This window comes from Schistocerca gregaria, chromosome 1, assembly GCF_023897955.1.
Source record: "Schistocerca gregaria isolate iqSchGreg1 chromosome 1, iqSchGreg1.2, whole genome shotgun sequence".
Classification (NCBI taxonomy): Eukaryota; Metazoa; Arthropoda; class Insecta; order Orthoptera; family Acrididae; genus Schistocerca; species Schistocerca gregaria.
In genome coordinates this window covers 381,930,755-381,955,451 of record NC_064920.1, presented here as the reverse complement: position 1 = coordinate 381,955,451, position 24,697 = coordinate 381,930,755, and the positions used below count along the sequence as shown (strand labels likewise).

At 40.5% G+C, this 24,697-nt stretch overlaps 1 protein-coding gene across 2 annotated transcripts in view; it reads left to right on the top strand.

The window, feature by feature from the left end:
- The window catches only part of LOC126348162 (dihydroxyacetone phosphate acyltransferase), a 113,417-nt gene that overhangs the window by 18,487 nt on the left and 70,233 nt on the right, over positions 1–24,697 (top strand). For both annotated transcript variants that reach the window (XM_050002332.1, XM_050002331.1), the window contains exons 5-9: positions 8,314–8,517; positions 8,609–8,760; positions 11,655–12,030; positions 22,713–22,850; positions 22,948–23,094. In XM_050002332.1, the coding sequence (XP_049858289.1) occupies positions 8,314–8,517; positions 8,609–8,760; positions 11,655–12,030; positions 22,713–22,850; positions 22,948–23,094 (1,017 nt within the window). The remainder of the gene's footprint in view (positions 1–8,313; positions 8,518–8,608; positions 8,761–11,654; positions 12,031–22,712; positions 22,851–22,947; positions 23,095–24,697) is intronic.

Sequence of the window (24,697 nt, the reverse complement as noted above, 5' to 3'; positions counted from 1 at the left end):
ACCCGCCTGTCTGTATGTCTGTCTGTTGAAAACCCATTTTTACAGAAATGGGTTGATGTATCAAGTTGAAATGTAAGTCACATACTAAGATCTATTGTCCCTTGGCAGCATAAAAAATTGAAGCTTGTAAGTCAGTGCAATCAAAAGATATGACTATTTTTGTCACATATTGTGATACTTGCAAACTGACTCGTTGAAGCATATAGCATACTTCCTGTTCACTTAGAATCATGAAATTTGCAAGAAGCAAGGTTTCACAGTACAAGTAAAGAAAAAATCTGAATAGTGTAATCTTGTAGGTATATCAAACGAAAAAAATATTCTAAACAAAGATTCCAAGACTTACCAAGCGGGAAAGTGCCGGTAGATAGGCACAATGAATAAAACACACACACAGAATTTTGAGCTTTCGCAACCGGCGGCTGCTTCGTCAGGAAAGAGGGAAGGAAAAGGAAAGATGAAAGGATGGGGGTTTTAAGGGAGAGGGTAAGGAGTCATTCCAATCCCGGGAGCGGAAAGACTTACCTTAGGGAGAAAAGGATAGGATTATACTCGCGCACACACACATACACGCATATCCATCCACACATACACAAACACAAGCAGACATATTTAAAGGCAAAGCGTATGGGCAGAGATGTAAGTCATGGTGGAAGTGTGGAGGCAAAGATGATGTTGAATGACAGGCGAGGGATGAGTGGCGGCAACTTGAAATTAGCGGAGATTGAGGCCTGGTGGATAACGAGAAGAGAGGATATATTGAAGGGCAAGTTCCCATCTCCGGAGTTCGGATAGGTTGGTGTTGGTGGGAAGTATCCAGATAACTCGGACGGTGTAACACTGTGCCAAGATGTACTGGCCGTGCACCAGGGCATGTTTAGCCACAGGGTGATCCTCATTACCAACAAACACTGCCTGCCTGTGTCCATTCATGCGAATGGACAGTTTGTTGCTGGCCATTCCCACATAGAAAGCTTCACAGTGTAGGCAGGTCAGTTGGTAAATCACGTGGGTGCTTTCACACGTGGCTCTGCCTTTGATCGTGTACACCTTCCGGTTACAGGACTGGAGTAGGTGGTGGTGGGAGGGTGCATAGGACAGGTTTTACACCGGGGGCGGTTACAAGGGTAGGAGCCAGAGGGTAGGGAAGATGGTTTGGGGATTTCATAGGGATGAACCAAGAGGTTACGAAGGTTAGGTGGACGCTGGAAAGACACTCTTGGTGGAGTGGGGAGGATTTCATGAAGGATGGATCTCATTTCGGGGCAGGATTTTAGGAAGTCGTATCCCTGCTGGAGAGTCTGATCCAGTCCCGGGAAGTATCCTGTCACAAGTGGGGCACTTTTGGGGTTCTTCTGTCAGAGGTTCTGGGTTTGAGGGGATGAGGAAGTGGCTCTGGTTATCTGCTTCTGTACCAGGTCGGGAGGGTAGTTGCGGGATGCGAAAGCTGTTTTCAGGTTGTTGGTGTAATGGTCCAGGGATTCAGGACTGGAGCAGATTCGTTTGCCATGAAGACCTAGGCTGTAGGGAAGGGACCGTTTGATGTGGAATGGGTGGCAGCTGTCATAATGGAGGTACTGTTGCTTGTTGGTAGGTTTGATGTGGACGTATGTGTGAAGCTGGCCATTGGACAGATGGAGGTCAACGTCAAGGAAAGTGGCATGGGATTTGGAGTAGGACGAGGTGAATCTGATGGAACCGAAGGAGTTGAGGTTCGAGAGGAAATTCTGAAGTTCTTCTTCACTGTGAGTCCAGATCATGAAGATGTCATCAATAAATCTGTACCAAACTTTGGGTTGGCAGGCTTGGGTAACCAAGAAGGCTTCCTCTAAGCGACCCATAAATAGGTTGGCATACGAGGGGGCCCATTCTGGTACCCATGGTTGTTCCCTTTAATTGTTGGTATGTCTGGCCTTCAAAAGTGAAGAAATTGTGGGTCAGGATGAAGCTGGCTAAGGTGACGAGGAAAGAGGTTTTAGGTAGGGTGGCAGGTGATCGGCGTGAAAGGAAGTGCTCCATTGCAGCGAGGCCCTGGACGTGCGGGATATTTGTGTATAGGGAAGTGGCATCAATGGTTACAAGGATGGTTTCCAGAGGTAACAGACTGGGTACGGATTCCAGGCGTTCGAGAAAGTGGTTGGTGTCTTTGATGAAGGATGGGAGACTGCATGTAATGGGTTGAAGGTGTTGATCTACGTAGGCAGAGATACGTTCTGTCTTTCCGCTCCCGGGATTGGAATGACTCCTTACCCTCTCCCTTAAAACCCACATCCTTTCATCTTTCCTTTTCCTTCCCTCTTTCCTGACGAAGCAGCCGCCGGTTGCGAAAGCTCGAAATTCTGTGTGTGTGTATTTGTTTGTTTTATTCATTGTGCCTATCTACCGCCGCATTCCCGCTTGTAAGTCTTGGAATATTTGTTTTTAATATATTTTTCCCATGTGAAAAAAATATTGTTTGTTATTTGTTCTCAGACTTAGTCTGTCTGTCTGTGAAGACCCCTTTTTCTCATGAATGTCTCGATGTATTAAGTAAAATTTTATGTTGTCCACTGAGATCTGTGGACCTTTGATGGTGTAGAATATTGAAGTTTCTAAGTCAAAGCAATCGTAAGATACATCCATTTATGTCACATAATTTGATACATTCAAACTCGCTCTTTACAACCTGTAGGGTACTTCCCATTGACCTAGAACCATCAAATGTGTCAAAAAGTAGGGCTTCACAGAACAAGTAATGGAGAAAATCTGAATATTGTGAAGGATGAGCTGTGTATGTGTGGAACTGTCAATGCATGAGCTCTATTCGCTTGAGGCCAATTTTTATATATGATGTAATTTTTTGTGTTGTTGTGTCCTGTTGCTCGTAGACAACTTTATCAAGTCATAGGCAGTTCCTGTAATCCATATCCATATACTGCAGACCACTGTGAAGTGTACAGGAGGGGTTATTTACCACCATACCAAGTATGTATTAGGGATTTTCCCCATTGCATTTGTGTATGGAATGCTGCAAAATGACTCCTTAAAGGCGTCTTTGTTGCTAGTAATGAGACTAATTTTTTGTTGGGGGTCTCTACGGGAGAGGCAGTTGTGAGGCTGAAGTATATTCCTAGATTTCTCATTTAATATTGATCCCTGACACTTCGTAAGGATACTTTGAAGGATAGTTGGCATCTGTGTTGAAGTGTCTGCCTGTTTGGGTATTTTGTCATTTTTGTCAGTGAAACAAGCCTCTCACCATTTGTTCTTCCCTGAAGTGTATGCGCTCAGTATTACTTGTTAGACCTGTCTGACACACTTGATCCTCAGGATCCATAGCTTGTCAAGTAATATGATGATCAGTGAAAAATGCTCCTGTTGGAACACAAGGAAGATGAATATGTTCCTCTTCAAAAGACTTTGACAGAAAAGTTGTGAACCAGCTGCCTCATTCCACATTCCTCACCATAAATTTTGGCATTCACACTCTTTTAACACAGAACATTCTAAATGCTTTTACTCAGTCTCTCTTTGTAGCTAAACCTTCATACTCGGAACCTCTGTCCCACTGCCACTGTCTGTATATGTTGATCTCACACTGATTTCTCCTTTTCCTCACATTGAGTTAGAGTATACCTCACTGCCATTGTCTCTTCTCTCACTTTCAGTGTCTTATTTTTTCTTTCATTCCCACTGCCACTGTCTCCATGATACTTGTTGTTGTTGTTGTGGTCTTCATTCCTGAGACTGGTTTGATGCAGCTCTCCATGCTACTCTATCCTGTGCAAGCTTCTTCATCTCCCAGTACCTACTGCAACCTACATCCTTCTGAATCTGCTTAGTGTACTCATCTCTCGGTCTCCCTCTACGATTTTTACCCTCCACGCTGCCCTCCAATGCTAAATTTGTGATCCCTTGATGCCTCAAAACATGTCCTACCAACCGATCCCTTCTTCTAGTCAAGTTGTGCCACAAACTTCTCTTCTCCCCAATCCTATTCAATACCTCCTCATTAGTTACGTGATCTATCCACCTTATCTTCAGTATTCTTCTGTAGCACCACATTTCGAAAGCTTCTATTCTCTTCTTGACCAAACTAGTTATCGTCCATGTTTCACTTCCATACATGGCTACACTCCAAACAAATATTTTCAGAAATGACTTCCTGACACTTAAATCTATATTCGATGTTAACAAATTTCTCTTCTTCAGAAACGCTTTCCTTGCCATTGCCAGTCTACATTTTATATCCTCTCTACTTCGACCATCATCAGTTATTTTACTTCCTAAATAGCAAAACTCCTTTACTACTTTAAGTGTCTCATTTCCTAATCTAATTCCCTCAGCATCACCCGATTTAATTGGACTACATTCCATTATCCTCGTTTTGCTTTTCTTGATGTTCATCTTATATCCTCCTTTCAAGACACTGTCCATTCCGTTCAACTGCTCTTCCAAGTCCTTTGCCGTCTCTGACAGAATTACAATGTCATCGGCGAACCTCAAAGTTTTTACTTCGTCTCCATGAATTTTAATACCTACTCCAAATTTTTCTTTTGTTTCCTTTACTGCTTGCTCAATATACAGATTGAATAACATCGTGGAGAGGCTACAACCCTGTCTCACTCCTTTCCCAACCACTGCTTCCCTTTCATGCCCCTCGACTCTTATGACTGCCATCTGGTTTCTGTACAAATTGTAAATAGCCTTTCGCTCCCTGTATTTTACCCCTGCCACCTTTAGAATTTGAAAAAGAGTATTCCAGTCAACTTTGTCAAAAGCTTTCTCTAAGTCTACAAATGCTAGGAACGTAGGTTTGCCTTTTCTTAATCTAGCTTCTAAGATAACTCGTAAGGTCAGTATTGCCTCACGTGTTCCAACATTTCGACGGAATCCAAACTGATCCTCCCCGAGGTCTGCATATAGATAGTTCGGTAATTTTCACATCTGTCAACACCTGCTTTCTTTGGGATTGGAATTATTATATTCTTCTTGAAGTCTGAGGGTATTTCGCCTGTCTCATACATCTTGCTCACCAGCTGGTAGAGTTTTGTCAGGACTGGCTCTCCCAAGGCCGTCAGTAGTTCTAATGGAATGTTGTCTACTCCGGGGGCCTTGTTTCGACTCAGGTCTTTCAGTACTCTGTCAAACTCTTCACGCAGTATCGTATCACCCATTTCGTCTTCATCTACATCCTCTTCCATTTCCATAATATTGTCCTCAAGTACATCACCCTTGTATAAAGCTTCTATATACTCCTGCCACCTTTCTGCCTTCCCTTCTTTGCTTAGAACTGGGTTGCCATCTGAGCTCTTGATATTCATACACGTGGTTCTCTTCTCTCCAAAGGTCTCTTTAATTTTCCTGTAGGCAGTATCTATCTTACCCCTAGTGAGATAAGCCTCTACATCCTTACATTTGTCCTCTAGCCATCCCTGTTTAGCCATTTTGCACTTCCTGTCGATCTCATTTTTGAGACGTTTGTATTCCTTTTTGCCTGCTTCATTTACTGCATTTTTATATTTTCTCCTTTCATCAATTAAATTCAATATTTCTTCTGTTACCCAAGGATTTCTAGCAGCCCTCGTCTTTTTACCTACTTTATCATCTGCTGCCTTCACTACTTCATCCCTCAGAGCTACCCATTCTTCTTCTACTGTATTTCTTTCCCCTATTCCTGTCAATTGTTCCCTTATGCTCTCCCTGAAACTCTGTACAACCTCTGGTTCTTTCAGTTTATCCAGGTCCCATCTCCTTAATTTCCCACATTTTTGCATTTTCTTCAGTTTTAATCTACAGGTCATAACCAATAGATTGTGGTCAGAGTCCACATCTGCCCCTGGAAATGTCTTACAACTTAAAACCTGGTTCCTAAATCTCTGTCTTACCATTATATAATCTATCTGATACCTTTTAGTATCTCCAGGGTTCTTCCACGTATACAACCTTCTTTCATGATTCTTAAACCAAGTGTTACCTATGACTAAGTTGTGCTCTGTACAAAATTCTACTAGGCGGCTTCCTCTTTCATTTCTTAGCCCCAATCCATATTCACCAATTATGTTTCCTTCTCTTCCTTTTCCTACACTCGAATTCCAGTCACCCATTACTATTAAATTTTCGTCTCCCTTCACTATCTGAATAATTTCTTTTATTTCATCGTACATTTCTTCAATTTCTTCGTCATCTGCAGAGCTAGTTGGCATATAAACTTGTACTACTGTAGTAGGTGTGGGCTTCGTATCTATCTTGGCCACAATAATGCGTTCACTATGCTGTTTGTAGTAGCTTACCCGCATTCCTATTTTCCTATTCATCATTAAACCTACTCCTGCATTACCCCTATTTGATTTTGTGTTTATAACCCTGTAATCACCTGACCAGAAGTCTTGTTCCTCCTGCCACCGAACTTCACTAATTCCCACTATATCTAACTTTAACCTATCCATTTCCCTTTTTAAATTTTCTAACCTACCTGCCCGATTAAGGGATCTGACATTCCACGCTCCGATCCGTAGAACGCCAGTTTTCTTTCTCCTGATAACGACATCCTCCTGAGTAGTCCCCGCCCGGAGATCCGAATGGGGGACTATTTTACCTCCGGAATATTTTACCCAAGAGGATGCCATAATCGTACAGTAAAGCTGCATGTCCTCGGGAAAAATTACGGCTGTAGTTTCCCCTTGCTTTCAGCCGTTCGCAGTACCAGCACAGCAAGGCCGTTTTGGTTAATGTTGCAAGGCCAGATCAGTCAATCATCCAGACTGTTGCCCCTGCAACTACTGAAAAGGCTGCTGCCCCTCTTCAGGAACCACACGTTTGTCTGGCCTCTCAACAGATACCCCTCCGTTGTGGTTGCACCTACGGTACGGCCATCTGTATCGCTGAGGCACGCAAGCCTCCCCACCAACGGCAAGGTCCATGGTTCATGGGGGGCCATGATACTTGGTAGCTCAAAAATTATAGATGCGCCTACTTATTTTTTCCCGTATACTCACATGTTTAAAATTTTAGTGTAAACTGCAGCCATCCCCATACCTACATGTTAAAGTTTGCTGGTCTGGGAAAGTCCAGACTCTCCAAGCCTATGTATAGTCTCTGCTCATACGTATTTTTCATTTCCACTGTCTACACTATCTTTTTTCTCCCACTGCTTCTGTCTCCATCCACCTCTCTTTCTATTTTACTGCCACTTTGACTACCTCTCCATCTCTGCATCCTCTTTTTTTCTTTCCCACTGGCACTGTTTCAATTCTCGTACACCGCTACTGTTTCTCTGCTACTCTCTTTCAGCACAAGAAAGTGCGAATATGTTTACATGCGAAAATGTTTGGTAATGAAGATGGAATGAGGATTGAGGCAACTGACTCTCCCCCTTTTCCTGTCAGAGTCTTTAAGAGGAACATATTTATCTTTTTCTGTGCTGCAACACCAGTTTCCTTCTTTTTCCCTTTTACAGCAGGATATGCTGCATATATAAAATTAATTCTGTAGGTCAGTAATGTTTTGACAGTTTATCTACTTTGACACTCTTATGTACTTTGACACTTATGAACAACAAATAAGTACGCATAATGTAAGGTTAACACAGAATCATATGCTTTATATTTTGGCTGAATAGTTTTCTCATTGATCACAATTCTTTAAAAATGCCCAGCTTATGATTTGTATATTAAGAGTAGAAATGTTATTAGATATATTCTATTGAGTTTGCACTCCACCCAGGTCTGCATCATTTGTGGTAGTCATTTTAAGTTCTTTTCAGAAATGTTAAGAACTTTGTCACTGCAATACTGCTTTGGGCATATTTGTCTAGGTATCAAGTGCCCATTATACAGAGGCAGCATGTCAAAATTTTATTTCTGGAAAAATTGCTGACTAAAAGCACAGTTTGATGACCTCAGAACTCTTGCGATGACCCTAGGACCCTTGCCGTGTGTTCACATGTGCCTTGCCTATGGCTCCACACACTATTTTCATTTCTTAACTTATTACTTTGTTTGACTTGGAAGAAAGGTGCTTCAGATCAGAATCTCATTGAAACAACTTCCACTATATGCTTTTCAGACAAAAACAAAACTAAATTAAAAATTCCTTGAGTCAAGCATACAACTTGTGCCGTATGTTATAAATGATCTTTCTTGTTGTCATAATAAAACGTAGTGTGACAGTCTGCAAAGTATTTCAAGCTGATCTCATATTGATTATTCAGTGTAAGTTAGTTGCTAGCTGTGTAAAGCGTAAAACTGCTGATCTTTTTTTTTTCTGTTTGTTTAAATTGCCTTATCAGAATTCATCTGCAGCTATACATGTGATATAAGATTTTACTTTCAGACTTCCACTCAATGTGGCTTATGGGTCGTTTACTTCGAGAAAGTTGTGCGTTTTTCATGCGGCGTTCATTTGGAAAGGATAAACTTTACTGGACTGTCTTCAGTGAGTATGTTCAGAAATTAGTTACTGATGGTGATGCAGCGATAGAATTCTTCATAGAAGGGACTAGAAGTAGAACTGCAAAGTCACTGCCACCAAAATTTGGTAAGCAACATTTTGGGAAGAATATGTACACTAATTATTAAATCATTAAAATGAGTGCTTTGCATGGACTTATATCACTTTTAACTTCCAGGTTTCCTGACAATGGCACTAGCACCATACTTTGACGGGCGTGTTCCTGACATCAGTATTGTTCCTGTTAACATAAGCTATGATAGAACTTTAGAGGAGTCACTGTTTGCATACGAACTGCTTGGAATTCCCAAACCAAAGGAGTCTACATCGGTATTAAGGATATATATTTGTTATATCTGATATTGTTTCTGTTCAGTGACCTAATATTAGTTTTTCCATTACTAATTAAAAATTTTGATCATAAGTTTGAAATAGAAACAGTTTCTATGAACAGAAATATAACTTTAATAAGTCTGAAGGATTGTAGAGAAACAGAAAAAATAAATGAAATTAGTAGGGAAGACAAAGAAAAGGGAGAACAAAAGGACAAGACTAAAAAAATTGCTATAATTTTAGGTTTTGAAAAATAGCACATTTAGAGTAAGTTCTCATTCGTAAAGTTTTGGGGAACAGGAAAAACTAGGTGACTAGTCCACATGACACATTTACTGAAACAGGAACCAAGGTCACAAACATTGTATCACAGAGCTGTTGCTCGTGTTCTCTCTGTCTATGGCTGGTTACAATATCAATATCGACATCAAGGTAGAGGTTGTACATAAATAGGTGTGCAACAGGAGTTGTTTCACAAGGAGCTCTTTTGTTAACAGAATAGATCTTAATAGTACTCAGTGGTTAGCACTCTGGACTCGCATTCAGGAGGATGATGGTTCAAACTTGCGTCCGGCCATTCTGATTTCCCTATATCACCTCAGGCAAATACCGGGATGGTTTCTTTGGAAAGGCACGACCGATTTCCTTCCCTAATCTGATGGGACCAATGACCTCCTAAGGACAACCTATATGTGAGCATTGTTCCTGTGGCAGTACTCTGCAAGTTTCTGTTGGTCACAAGCATGCTTATTTGGGTTTGTGTCAACAGGATACTATAAGCCATTCCATTTGGTTGATTCTTTCCTCCTGTAGGTAGATGCTAATGAGGTGGATGTGATATACTTGGGCAATATTAGCTTGAAAGGTGAAGTGCTGCCAAAATATTGACTGAACTGGACAGTAGGTCACTGAAGGATCTTGTCCAAATACTGCACAGCCTCTAAATTACATAAATGGGAGACATTCAATGTCTGTACATGATACCGGCCCAGAAGAATAAGTGATGACTACTACTATGTTGAGCTTGGGTGCATGCATGATAACTAGTCACCTCCACCCTCTTATCAAGAGTGACACAAATCTTGCAGTTCTTGATGAAGAGATCCCAGTGTCAATTATCCAGATTCCATTCCACGTTTCCCCATGTGTATCTGTGAGCACCCCAAGATGCTGGGGTTTTGTAATGTTGTTGTTATTATTTGATGCCTGGGGGGGGGGGGGGGGGGGGGAGAGATTTATAGTGTGGATATTCTTGTGTACTGTCTGGCGTGGCACAGCCCTCCCAGTTGCCTCCAGAAAGACAGCAGGCCATTCTGTTGTATTTTCCTGGATGTACCTGCAAGTCATAATTTGAAGATAGTGGCCATCAGTGTAACAGATCTCTAATGTTTTTATGTTTCATGATAGTGTTTGAATCTTCAAATGTGGTGTATGCTAATTTGGAGGGATACCACCACTGCTGATGATCCTTGGTGATAATGTATGTATGATTTACTGTTGCGATGGCTCTTAGAGGCCCACTGACAGATTGAACTGTGTACGCTGAAGTGTGATGTTAATGATTGGTGACATACTGTACTTTACCTCTGAACTGTGCTGAGAATGCAGATTTACTTTTACCTCAGTCACACGTGTAGCTATATGCAGCAATTTCTCACAGTCAAAAGGATATCGAGATAGAGGTTTGTGACCAAGAAGCACAAACTATGTGTATCGTGAGGGTGGTACACACTATTTTTATTTAAATGGTGTGAGTGGAACAATACATATTTAAAGTACTGGACACAATTATCAACATAGCATAAAGAAGAAACAAACTATGAACTGTGTTTATTAAAAAATTCTAAACAAATCTGAAGTAGTAGGTTAATTAAAGAGAGCAAAAATTCCAGAAATGACTAAAGTTATCAGCACATCTGACACATTTACACTAAGATGGCTGATGTATTCACATCTCCTCAAACACTGCAATTATCCTGTTAACTAACTCCATGGAGGACTCCATTGAGGTTTAAGAAATCACACTGTTGAAAAGTGATGTCAAGTCAGGTGATGCAGTTCAGCAGTCAATAAATTTGTCATCGCATTTTCAGTGCTTTATAGCAGGCTTGGACAGCCTTTGGTGACTTGCAGGCCTCATTCATATGCTTAAGCTCGTGGGCCATCTAGACATGCGAGGTGACAGCAGTGCTCATAGCACATGAAGTCAGAATTGTAGCAGTCATGCTATTAATGCTTATGGGATAATGCACCAATACGAATGGCACCCCTTTCCCAACACCTTTCACCAGCAAATTGAACCCCCTGACGTGCGTTTGTGAGAGTACATTCATTTAATGTTCACCTTATGTTCAGATCCTTACCATTCTTTTATGTTTCATGAATTTTGTTTCTTTACTTGCAACATTTTCCAGTAGCTGTCTTAAAAACTTACATGGTATAATTATTTAATGCCTTATTCTCTTTTTCAAGAATATTTTTCTGTGAGCCGAATTCAAACACACCATGGGCCAGATCAAGCATGCTGGCCACTGGTTGCCCACTCCTGCTTTATAGCAGTGTTTCTTGAGAAATCTGCACAAGTTCCTATCCTCAAGGTGTTCCTACAATCATCCTATGCATTAAACAGAAGTTTTTGTTGTCATTTTGAAACTCTCGTATGTAATAACAGATATGTTACTTGAATTAAAGATATTTAATTATTACAAATGATTAATTAAACATAAGTTCACTGATTCATTAGTCCCATTCATTAAAGGTTATTACATGTACTATTCATATTAACATAATGTTTGCAGGCATAATGGGTACATCTATTTTTTGCTCCATGTATCTTTTATTTGTTTTGATTAAGTCAATACTTACTGTTAAAATAATTGAATTATGTGCAGGGTTTTGTGAAGGCACTAAAGCTGGTGAATGAGCACTATGGAAACATTTATGTCGAATTTGGAGAACCAATATCTGTGAAATCCTTCTGCCAAGAAAATGGGCACTCTGATCCTCGCCTCTGGCGTCAGGCTGTACCGAGAGAGGTGCCAGCTGCCGTGGATTTGGAAGCAGCAACTGTTCAGGAGTTGGCCTATAAAGTTGTACATGCTCAAATGGCTTCGACTGTGTTGACACCCTTTAACGTACTGGCTATAGCTCTGAGTGGCAGCCTCATGTGGAAGGCAGATGCTGCACCTTCTCTGACCCACATTGCGAGGGAGGTTACATGGCTGTGCTCTGTGCTTGAAACACTAGGTGCTCTGGTAGACTGCAAAGGTACAGTAACTTTGATGCTTAACTGGTATACTTTGAATGCTTGATTGATGGAATTCTTATTGAGTTGAGACCAACAGACTTGCCACAACATTCTGTATATTTGATAAAAGTATTGTAATTTGACTAGTGTGCATAAATGTGCAATGCAGTAACCAACACATTACTTTGTAATTAATAAATGATGTAGTATAAAACCATTACAAAAAGAAGTAGCATAGACAAGGAAAGGTTATACTTTTTAATAACTTTGTTAGTTGTGATTTGGTTTGGAGCAGACTTCAGTTGTTCAAATTCTTTGTTTGAAAATTTGTTGCAGTTTATTGCCCTCTGCCATTATCACAACTGTGCAATTTAATAGTTTGATCCTCTCCTTTTTTTTCTCTTTTGAGTCAATGTTTTAACATGAACTAGCCTTCTCTCTCATGTTGCTGCACATTGTCGCAATCCAAGACCCTTTTAGTAGTCATTTCCTTGTATTTCGTACGATATTTTGATTTTTTGTTCTTATATCCCCAAATAAAAGAAATATGTTATTAATTTACATTTTTTGTTCCTCTCTCTCTAAATCCGAACAGTTCATTATGTTTGTGAGAAATTGTAGTGTGTGAGTGAACAATGATATGTAATCCTTAAATATTGTTCTTGTTAAGAAGAACAGGATATTTCTACTTAAATGTTGTAAGTAAACATAATAACAAACATTAATGCTGCTACTGTGAAAGAAAATGGTGGCATTGCTGTCATCCAACATCTCATGAAGTTAGATCTAAAAACAAAGTTGATGTGACTTACCACACAAAAGCGCTGGCAGGTCGATAGATACACAAACATACACACCAAATTCAACCTGTCGCAACCAACGGTTGCTTCTTCAGGAAAGAGGGAAGGAGAGGGAAAGACGAAAGGATGTGGGTTTTAAGGGAGAGGGTAAGGAGTCATTCCAATCCCGGGAGTGGAAAGACTTACCTTAATGGGAGAAAAGGACAGGTATACACTCGCACGCACGCACAAACACACACACACACACACACACACACACACACACACACACAAACACACACAAACACACACACACACACACACACACACAGACATTTGTGAAGGCAAAGAGTTTGGGCAGAGATGTCAGTTGAGGCGGAAGTACAGAGGCAAAGAAGTTGTTGAAAGACAGGTGAGGTATGAGCGGCGGCAACTTGAAATTAGCGGAGGTTGAGGCCTGACGGATAACACGGATAACGAGAAGATAGGATATACTGAAGGGCAAGTTCCCATCTCCGGAGTTCTGACAGGTTGGTGTTAGTGGGAAGTATCCAGATAACCCGGACGGTGTAACACTGTACCAAGATGTGCTGGCCATGCACCAAGGCATGTTTAGCCACAGGGTGATCCTCATTACCAACAAACACTGTCTGCCTGTGTCCATTCATGCGAATGGACAGTTTGTTGCTGGTCATTCCCACATAGAAAGCTTCACAGTGTAGGCAGGTCAGTTGGTAAATCACGTGGGTGCTTTCACACGTGGCTCTGCTTTTGATCGTGTACACCTTACGGATTACAGGACTGGAGTAGATGGTGGTGGGAGGGTACATGGGACAAGTTTTACACCGGGGGCGGTTACAAGGGTAGGAGCCAGAGGGTAGGGAAGGTGGTTTGGGGATTTCATAGGGATGAACTAAGAGGTTACAGCGGTTAGGTGGACGGTGGAAAGACACTCTTGGTGGAGTGGGGAGGATTTCATGAAGGATGGATCTCATTTCAGGGCAGGATTTGAGGAAGTCGTACCCCTGCTGGAGAGCCACATTCAGAGTCTGATCCAGTCCCGGAAAGTATCCTGTCACAAGTAGGGCACTTTTGTGGTTCTTCTGTGGGAGGTTCTGGGTTTGAGGGGATGAGGAAGTGGCTCTGGTTATCTGCTTTTGTACCAGGTCGGGAGGGTAGTTGCGGGATGCGAAAGCTGTTTTCAGGTTGTTGGTTTAATTGTTCAGGGATTCCTGACTGGAGCAGATTCGTTTGCCACGAAGACCTAGGCTGTAGGGAAGGGACCGTTTGATGTGGAATGGGTGGCAGCTGTCATAATGGAGGTACTGTTGCTTGTTGGTGGGTTTGATGTGGACGGACGAGTGAAGCTGGCCATTGGACAGATGGAGGTCAACGTCAAGGAAAGTGGCATGGGATTTGGAGTAGGACCAGGTGAATCTGATGGAACCAAAGGAGTTGAGGTTGGAAGTTATTTGTTTATGGCAGTTACACCATATTTATAATGTGAGAAAGCAGAATGGGTGCCTTGTGATCATTTATTCAATGTGTTTTGTAAATATCATGATTAAGCAGATCCTTCAGGGAAGTGAATTGAGTCAGTTATACATTAGCAGGCAAAAGCATCCACTGCAGGTTGCTAGCATACAATACACTAACATTGTGCGATATAGTTTGATAAAAAAAAAAAAAAATACTTACTGAGTGGCAGCAGGAGCAGAAACACATAAAAGTTAAGGAAATGTACAGACTTTTTGAGGCAGTAGCCCATTTATGGGCAGAAGGATAGAAGGGGAAGGAAGAGGGAAGAAGAAATAGAACTGGCGAGGTGTAAGAGATGGAGAGAACAATGGCAAAGTCACCATGAACCCCTGATCAGGAGAGACTTACAGGATGGGATCCTTCTCTTCCCCCATCTGGTAAAGGAGAGATCTGGGGTTTCGGGTGACTTTTCCATAATTCTCTCCATCGCCTAATCCCACCAGTCCTTTTGCTACATCCCTCTTCCTTCTCCTTCAGTCCTTCTGCCAGAAGAAGGACTTGCATTCAGGAGGGCGACAGTTCAAGCCCGCATCCGGCCATCCTTATTTAGGTTTTCCGAGATTTCCCTAAATAACTCTGGCGGATGCCGGGATGGTTCCTGTGAAAGGGTATGGCCGATTTTCTATCCCATCCTTCCATAATCCGAGCCTGTGCTCCATCTCTAATGACCTCATTGTCGACGGGATGGTAAATACTAACTCCTCCTGCTACAGAAGATGGCTCCAAAATTTGTGCATTTTCTTAACTTTTGTATGGGTTTGATTGTGCTGCTGCTCGGTGAGTAGGAGATTTTTTTTTTTTAATTGTCCAATTACATTATATTTTCAGACATTGATTATTTTAATTGATATAGCAACATTATGGTTAGTGCTTACACTGATAAGTGCTACAACTCCTCTTCTGCTACTCAGTTGCTACTATGGACATTTTGTTAATCAAAATTTATGTCTCATATTCCAGATATTCTGATAAATTGAAGAAATATCTAATAGGTAATCTTTTACTTTGTTTTTGAACATTTGGTGCCAATTTCCTGTCTGGTATCTATCATTAAGTAGTTACACATTAATTCTGAGTCCTAGACAGGGACGTATAATCTAAATGGAAATAATCTTTTTTTCCTGATATTTTAGTTCTTACTTTCACAGATCATCCTAAATTCACTCAGATGTGAATAATAGGATTATTATTAACAACATGATCAATGATGTTTGCTTATCAGCTTAGATAAGAATGTATCTCTCATTTGACTATATAATGTTCGCTGTTGCAAAACTTCTGATGTGTTAAAAATGTCACCCGGACTGGGACTTGAACCCAGAACCTAGACTTTCATGGCAGTGGCCTTTACTATCTGAGCTATAAAGGTGTGACTCACAGTCCACCCTCATGTGCCTCAGTTCTGCCAGTACCTCTTTCTTACTTGCTTAACTGAATAGCTCCCAGATTTCTCCTGGAAGAAGACAGATGGCTTAGCCACAGCCTAAGGATTGTTTGTTTCTAGACTGAATCTTTTAGTCTGCAGTAGAACGAGTACTACTTTGAAATTTTTTTATAGACAAAACTGCATGCTGTACTGGAACTCGAACAGGAACTTTGCCTGCAGTGGACAATACTCTGAATTTTTTGAGCAATGTATAAGGGGCAGTCAAATCTAAATGACACACACTATATGATGAGCATGGTGGGGCCTTTGGTAACACAAGTAGGTATGTTTGGAGGGTGCCCTCTTGTGGGAATTGGGAAGGAACTGTGCGAATGTTCACCATTGTGCCATTTATCTATTAGATGTGTTCTGTGTTAGGTCAGCGAGTTGTGTGTGCATCTCACTTTACTATTGAAGCTGAGAAAGAAGAATAGTGACATGTTACATGGTTTTTGACTTCAAAAGGAGTGTCTGGAAATGAAATTCATGCCAAAATATCTGCTGTTTATGGTGAACACAGTATGCCATGTGCACGTGTGTTTGCATGGAATAAATGTTTTCAAGTAGGTCTTGTGTGAGGAGTCTGCAGGACAGGCTCATTGTGTCATTACCTTTTCTGTAATTGCTGTGGTGGGTGCTGCCTTCAGAAGTGACCAATGACGTGTGATGGGAGACATTCATCTCATGTTGGGCACCACTCATAGTACTGGTCATGCTGTTAGGACAGAGCTTCCAAAGTTCCAGAAAATGTGTGTGCAGTGCATTCTCCACAACGTGATGGAGGAGGAGAAATTGAACAAAGTGTTGACATCAATGCAGCATTAGAAAAAAATATAACAAAGAAGAATATCATTTCCTGTCCCATATTACCATGGAAGATGGTGTTATAATTTTGAGCCGTAGTAAAAGTGTCAGAGCCAACTATGCAATGGAAGTAGGTGGATTCACCCTCTCTCTCTCTCTCTCTCTCTCTCTCTCTCTCTCTCTCTCTCTCTCTCTTCTCCCCCTCTGAACACAGAGCCACAATTAATGACTGACACTTTGCAGAACTAGAAGTTCTCCATCAGGTCCAAACGGCCAGGAATCTTGATGGGTGACATCATTCTGTTGCAGGATAATTCACTCCCACATGTCGTCAAGGTTGTAGAAGTTTTGTTGGGAAGGCCTTACACATCCTTCATAGACTCTTGATCTCTTCCTATGCAATTTCCATATTTTTGTAGCCCTGCTCTGGGCAAAGAGGTGCATGCCTCTACTAAGTCTTATTAATATTCTCTCTCTAACTGCTCAGTGAGCATTGTTGGCAGTGTATCCTTCGTCCTCAGTTGCATAGTTCAGGTTATGGCCCAAACTGTTACCACTTCCTCCAGTAATGACTATATGATCTTTTTTGCCAAGAATTTTTCTCAGTGAGCCTTAATCACAGGTAATGTCATGGAGTTATGCACTTGGCTTAAAAGTACTAGTTGTATAGATCCTCCCACTCTATAGCCATGGTGCAGCAACTGTGATATATTTTCAGTGGAAAAAATAGTCAAGGTTGCAATGACTGCAGAAGCTTTATTGATGCATTTTGCATTTTCGGGCCATCTTCAGAAATTATTCAGAAATTGTGGCTACTTAAACTAATGTGTTACCCGCAGTTCTGAAAAAAAATTCTGGAGGTGCCTCAAAGAGGCGAAATGTGTCAGTAAAACTTCTGCTGTCATTGCAGCCAAGATTGTTTCTTTTTCTTACTGAAAATTTTAGTTACTTGGTAATTACTACTCTGGGAGTTTTGTACTGAGTTGGGCATTGGCTACCTATGACTGTTCCCTAATTGAATGACTCTCTTGGTCAGTGTAACCTTCTGATTACTATTTGCTTTGACATGCACTTTTCTCCCTCTTTTGTCCGGCTGTTCCTTAGCTCCATGGGTTGCCTGTACAGTTTTGTGCACAGTCTTCAGAGCAAAGAGTTTTTTTGGAACACCAAGCGTGAAGGGAGTGGACTTGAAGCACATCTTGAGTGTCTTGCACGATGAAATGGTGAAGGTGACACTGCCACATTATTACGTGGTGTGAGTGAGAAGGATTCAGTGAAAGTGAAAAATGAAAAGTAATAATAGCCTAATAGCCCCTCTAAGCCAGTAATAGTCTCTTTCAAAAGAATTGTTGCATATGGGCTATAGTTTGTAGACAAAAGTGAGAAAAATATTTGTACTACAGCATTAGAATGAACCAGTGCATGCTTGTTGCTTCTTACATTGTTTCTAAATTTTCAGTACAACTGACTACATTTGACCACACTCCAACATTTGGTTGTAAAATACATGGTTGTTGCTCCAGGGAGACACTTTACTCCACTGAACTGTTCATAGATGCACTTACACTCATTGATGGGAAACTATATGTACTCATTGTTAACATGGTGGATGAATTTACTGTTTATATTTTTTGTGCAATATGAGGGATTTGCAGGCACACAATCCAGATATTTGGACAATACTTTTTCTGGGGCACTTGAATTTGTTGAGATTTGCTGTGTCACTCTTTACACACATGGGTAAATTATTTCCCTCTTTCTTTTACTGTTGCATGTAATGACAGGTGCAGAAAATATCAACAAATTCATCTTCATGTTGCAGAAACTCTGTCTCAATTTTTCAGAGTATAAAGTCTGAGAGTAAATTATTTTATATTGTATCTTCTGATTATGTACGCCACACTCAGTCATCACCAAGAGGTGTATGACACGGGTTATTTCATTTAAAGATTTCTTATTGTTCCATTCACAGATAGCACACAGCAAGAACAACACTTTTACACCTTCATGTGAGCTGTTATTTTCCTAACGTGTGTGAACTCTGTGAGATAGGCACACAAAAGACTGAGGAATATTCAAAACTACTGACTTCAAAGATGATACTTGCAGTTTTCCAAACAGGTCCTTGCAACATGTAAAGCTCGTTTCTTAGTGTGCCTGCCAGATATTTTTTAACATTTTTATTACAATCTCTTGCCACTAAAACAACTGTAGGATCATTCAAGGACAGTTGTTGCATTCCCTGAAAGTTTAATGTTACAGAAAAAAGAATAACATTTTTACTTGCAACTCAAAGCATTTAAAAGTATTTCCAGTTGGCAATCAGATTGAAACTCAAGTTCTTTATTCATTCAGTAAATCTTTACAGATTGCTGGATGCCATTTGCACATGTACACCCATGCACTGTCCTCCACCCCTCTCCCCCTCCCGCCCCCTCCTTCCCCCCCGAGCATGGGTGCGCTCTCTCTCTCTCTCTCTCTCTCTCTCTCTCTCTCTCTCTCTCTCTCTCTGTATAACATCAAAATATATTGCAATAGTGCAATAAATTAATTCTATTAGATTATGCATTTGGAACAGCAGCAGTTTTTCCATGTTCTTGCTTCAAGTCTGCTGCACTTAACATGGTCTAAAAATTCTGCTTCTGAATGTAAGGAGTTATCTAATAAGGATGTCATTAAGGATTTATAAAATGGTGTAAATTAGGAAATAACTTCTATGTGACAGATATTTGTGCATTTGTGTAGCACTATTTATAGTGGGTGTTTTACAGGCTGATGTCCTTCCTGACTGGAGATGGAGTTTGTCGTTTTACCTGGTATCGTGTTCATGCAAATAAAATTTTGATTCCTATCCTTTTAAATTCTTTCTCGCTTATTTACATATTTCTAGAATAAAAATGTAGGGGAGTGGGTGGATTGAAGACTTCTGCTATAGGGCGTGCAGGAATCTGTCTGCCATGCATGGTGCATTGCTCTTTTTTTTGGGTCAAGATGATGACTGAGATAATGGTTGTGTTACACCAAAATACTGTCTGATACTGAATAATGCTGTGGAATTAGACAAAGTATGCAAGTCAGACAGAGTGGAAGCTTGCTCTGTATGCAAGTAAACTTAGGCTGTAGGATAATTTCTTCAGTGTCTTATTTGTTTTTGTTTGTGTGTCAGCCATTTAAAATCGTGTTGAAGCCATATGCTGAGCAATTTTGTTTCCTTTGAGGATGTAATTCTGCTGAAGTTTGTCACAGAGAGTTGGACTCACAACCCCCCCCCCCCCCCCCCCCCACCCTTTAAACAAAAGTTCGGAAAAGTTGTTTTGGATGTATTTATTATTAGCTCATTTCCTGCAAACAAGGCATTCAGCTGCTCTTTAGCTTTATTTACGGCTTTTTGTAGTTGTCTTGGGATTTTCTCTATAACAAGGATACTAGTGTCATCTGCAAACAAGGTATTTAATTGTGATTTAGTGCTTAGGTTGGGTTGTTTATGTACAGAAGGAAAAACATAGGCGCAACAATAAATCATTGAGGGACTCCACTTTTTATTACACCTGCATATAAGCAATATAACCTAGTGCTATTATTTAGTTCTTGTGTAAGTATTGCTTCCTACTACCAAATTGTTAAGTATGAGGAAAACCTTTTTAATGCAGTGCCTCTAATGCCACACTTTTGAAGTTTTACGAACTCTATTTTGAGGTCCAAGATGTCAAAAGCTTTGCTTAGATGTAAGAAAATACCAACAGCATTTTGTTTCTAGTCCATTGCTTCTAGAACGTTTCATAAAAAATTATACATTATGCTAATCATGGACTTATTTTTCCGGAAACCAAGCTGGACATTAGTGAGGATTTTGTACCTGTCCAGGAATTTCATAAATTTTTTATACACTACTGGGCATTAAAATTGCTACGCCACGAAGATGATGTGCTACAGATGTGAAATTTAACCAACAGGAAGAAGATGCTGTGATATGCAAATGATTAGCTTTTCAGAGCATTCACACAAGGTTGGCACCAGTGGCGACACCTACAACGTGCTGACATGTGGAAAGTTTCCAACCGATTTCTCATACACAAACAGCAGTTGACCGGTGTTGCTTAGTGAAACATTGTTGTTGCATCGTGTAAGGAGGAGAAATGTGCACCATCACGTTTCCGACTTTGATAAAGGTCGGATTGTAGCCTGTCGCGATTGCGGTTTATCGTATCGCGACATTGCTGCTCGCGTTGGTCGAGATCCAATGACCGTTTGCAGAATATGGAACCAGTGGGTTCAGGAGGGTAATACAGAACGCTGAGTGGAATCCCAACGGCCTTGTATCACTAGTAGTCGAGATGACAGGAATCGTATCCGTATGGCTGTAGCAGATCGTGCAGCCACATGTTGATCCCTGAGTCATCCGGTGGGGATGTTTGCAAGACAACAACCATCTGCACGAACAGTTAGACGACGTTCGCAGCAGCATGGACTATTAGCTTGGAGACCATGGCTGCGGTTCCTCTTGACGCTGCATCACATACAGGAGCGCCTGCGATGGTGTACTCAACGACGAACCTGGGTGCACATATGGCAAAATGTAATTTTTTCGGATGAATCCAGGTTCTGTTTACAGCATCATGATGGTTCCATTAATGTTTGGCGACATCGCGGTGAACGCACATTGGAAGTGTGTATTCGTCATCGCCGTACTGATGTATCACCCGGGGTGATGATATGGGGTGCCATTGGTTACATGTCTGTCACCTCTTGTTCGCATTGGCGGCACTTTGAACAGTGGACGTTACATTTCAGATGTGTTAAGACCTGTGGCTCTACCCTTCATTTGATCCCTGCGAAATCCTACATTTCAGCAGAATAATGCACAACCGTAGGTCCAGGTCCTGTAGAGGCCTTTCTGGATACAGAAAATGTTGGACTGCTGCCCTGGCCAGCACATTCTCCAGATCTCTCACTGACTGAAATCGTCTGGTCAATGGTGGCCGAGCAATTGGCTCGTCACAATACGCCAGTCACTACTCTTGATGAACTGTGGTATTGTGTTGAAGCTGCATGGGCAGCTGTACCTGTACAAGCCATCCAAGCTCTGTTTGACTCAATGCCCAGGCGTATCAAGGCCGTTATTATGGCCAGAAGTGGTTGTTGTGGGTACTGATTTCTCAGGATCTATGCACCCAAATTTCGTGAAAATGTAATCACATGTCAGTTCCAGTATAATATATTTGTCCAATGAATACCCGTTTATCATCTGCATTTCTTCTTGGTGTAGCAATTGTAATGGCCAGTAGAGTGTACATGATTCTTTCTGTGATTTTGGCAAAGCCTGATAATAAAGAGACTGGTCTACAGTTTTCTAAGTTTGCTTTGCCACAATTTTTATGAGTAGGGATCATTTGGCAATTTTAAGACAGCCAGGAAAGGTTCTTGTCAAAAAGGCTGGGCTGATTATCTCTGCAAGATGTGTTACAGTATTTATAATTCATTCCTTTATGATGATTCCTTTACGTTGCTCAGGTGATTGTTTGATCTGCCTCTCTTATTACTGATTATTAGATTTTTGTATTGTCTGTTTAATACTGCCTGAAGATATTCACAACATATTGTGGGCCAGTAACTCTCTTGTTGTCATAGTTCAGGCTGATATTTTCCTTTCTGCATTCTTTGGTAAATTAATGAATGTGTTCCTCCATTTCCGTATGTTGTCTTTTTGGAATTGTTTTATAAGTTAAAGTGTTTGGTATGTGGTATCTTAAGCTGCTGCACATATTGCTTGACCATGTCCAGTGTTTCTCAGGCCCTTGATTAGTGCTCATAAACTAACATCACAATTCTAAAAGAGAAATGTTTTATGTGGATATTTACACTTTTCAGCCAGAACATTATGAGGTACTTCCTGTGGTGAGAACAAGTATGTTTTAGTCATATGCAAGTCAATGGCAGGGTACAAAAGGTCCATTCATTTGATTTCATGTGAAAAGCAGCTAATATATTTGAAGTTAACAAATTGCACAGTATAGTGATCAGTTGCTGAAGGAAATGTATCATTGTAATAATGAGACTTGATGGAAATTCTTGTGCTGCCAGTAGCAGCAGTATTTATTAAAGTGGATGAATCACGTGTAGTGTAGTTAAAACATTATCAATTCCTGTTTTACAGGTCCAGCAAGTACAGAGGAGGTCCTTAGAGAGTCGCTTTCAGTTCATAAATCCCTGATAACATTAACCCCATATGATGATCTGGTTTTAACAGATATAAGAATTTCTCCTCGTGAAATTAATACTGCTAATTTGAAAGGTAATGTGTGTAATCATTTTTTATCAGGTTAAATTTAATTTTTTGAAAAAATGGTTTATTACCAATTGTTGCTATTGTATATCATTATTTTGAACAGCACATTCACTATCATACAAAACTATGGGAATAGCAGTGCCATTGATAATGCTTCAGCATTATGTCAATCCTGTGATGCACTACATTATTGGTCCAGCTGTGGTTACAGTTGCTATGCAAGCTATGCCTGAAGCAGAGATACACAAAGGTGAGTTCTTTTTATGAAACCAATTAATTACTTTCTGGTGTCCTGCTTATTCAGTAAAACTACAGACAGTTGAGATGTGTAACACAAAGTAAAAATGTGAAAATCTAAATTGTGTTAAATGTGGACACAAGTGAGAGGAGCAACAGATTCTGTCTGGGTCAACTGCAATGTGAAATACTGAGTTCTAAGTATTTAATACTTACGCTCAGACTAACAAAAAACAAAATCAGAATATATCAGAAAATGAATAAAGCAGTGTAAAATGACAACTTGAATCTTGTAACACACACATTTTTTCGTGTTGTTTCTGGCCCAACTGTAACCTAATCTGTTGGTGAATGTAGACTTTTCCCAATCAGAAATTATAGGCATACAGATTTGGCATTCAGGTATGCTAGTCCCCTTTGCTAAACAAGAGTACAAGCCAGTAAAGAATGACATTAATTTTTTATTATCTTGTGCATCATACAAAAGACATTAACATTTTGTTGAGGAGAAGTGTTCATGCACTGTGAGCAACTGCCTGCACAGATCTGATCGAGGCCAAATAACAGTACAATGAGGTAAACGGTCATCTACAAAAAAATGGAGTTGAATCAATTGTAATTTTACTCCATCTCTTGAAATATACTGCGGATACTTGATAATGTTACAACAGGCATATGAGAAAGATGGTGTCACACAATTGACCATATTTTAGTGAGCCAAACACATTAAAAATACTTTGGCTTCTGTTCAAAATAGGGCGTTCCAATAGCCTTGACTCCTGTGAAAATGTTTGTGAACAACATGGCTGCCAATATTATTAAGGGAGAAGGATTTAATGTTTCCTTGGGTAGTGCATCCACGTTATTATGCATGATTGCTTTCACATATTTGCTGCTGCATGCAATAGGTGTCAAGACTGCTAACAGCTGAACTAAAAGCAAATGTGAAAGGAAGCTACTTTGCAGGGAGCTTCAGCTACTATGGCATACCCTAGCACAACCTGGGGAGGACTGTCACAATTCTGTCTCTTGTTTCTAATTGAACTTAATTGCATCATTGTTCTGAAAAATTGATTTGTAAGTAGTCTTTAAGTTACTAAATTCATCAACATTAAAAAGTACAAAGACGGTTCAGTATGTTAAAAAGTTTGAAGTGAATTCCTTCTTTGATGGACCCTCTTACATATAAGTTTTGGTGATCATGGTTGAACACAATAGATCATTGGGAAAAGGTGCACTGACATCCAGAGGTACAATAACTGTGAATTACATCCAGCTTGCTGCCTGTGACTCACATTGAAAATTTGTTGACAGCTCTCATATGTGGCATGATTCAAGAAATAGTGTTCCAGCATTTTGCCTGAAAATAGTCAATGATTGATTCATAGGAAAAACCTCAAGAATCACATTTACTCGTGTCACATGAGAATTCCCTGAATTGCATGCATACCCTTGGTGCATAAGACTACGTAACCACGTACTGTCAATAATTTTACTCGTTATTGGACAAAACGTAATGCTGACTGTCAGCTATATCCCCGTAAGATGACTCTGGCCCTGTGTGATTTTTTTCGTTTGCCTTATTTAAAATTATTGTTCTATGTATAATTTGTTTT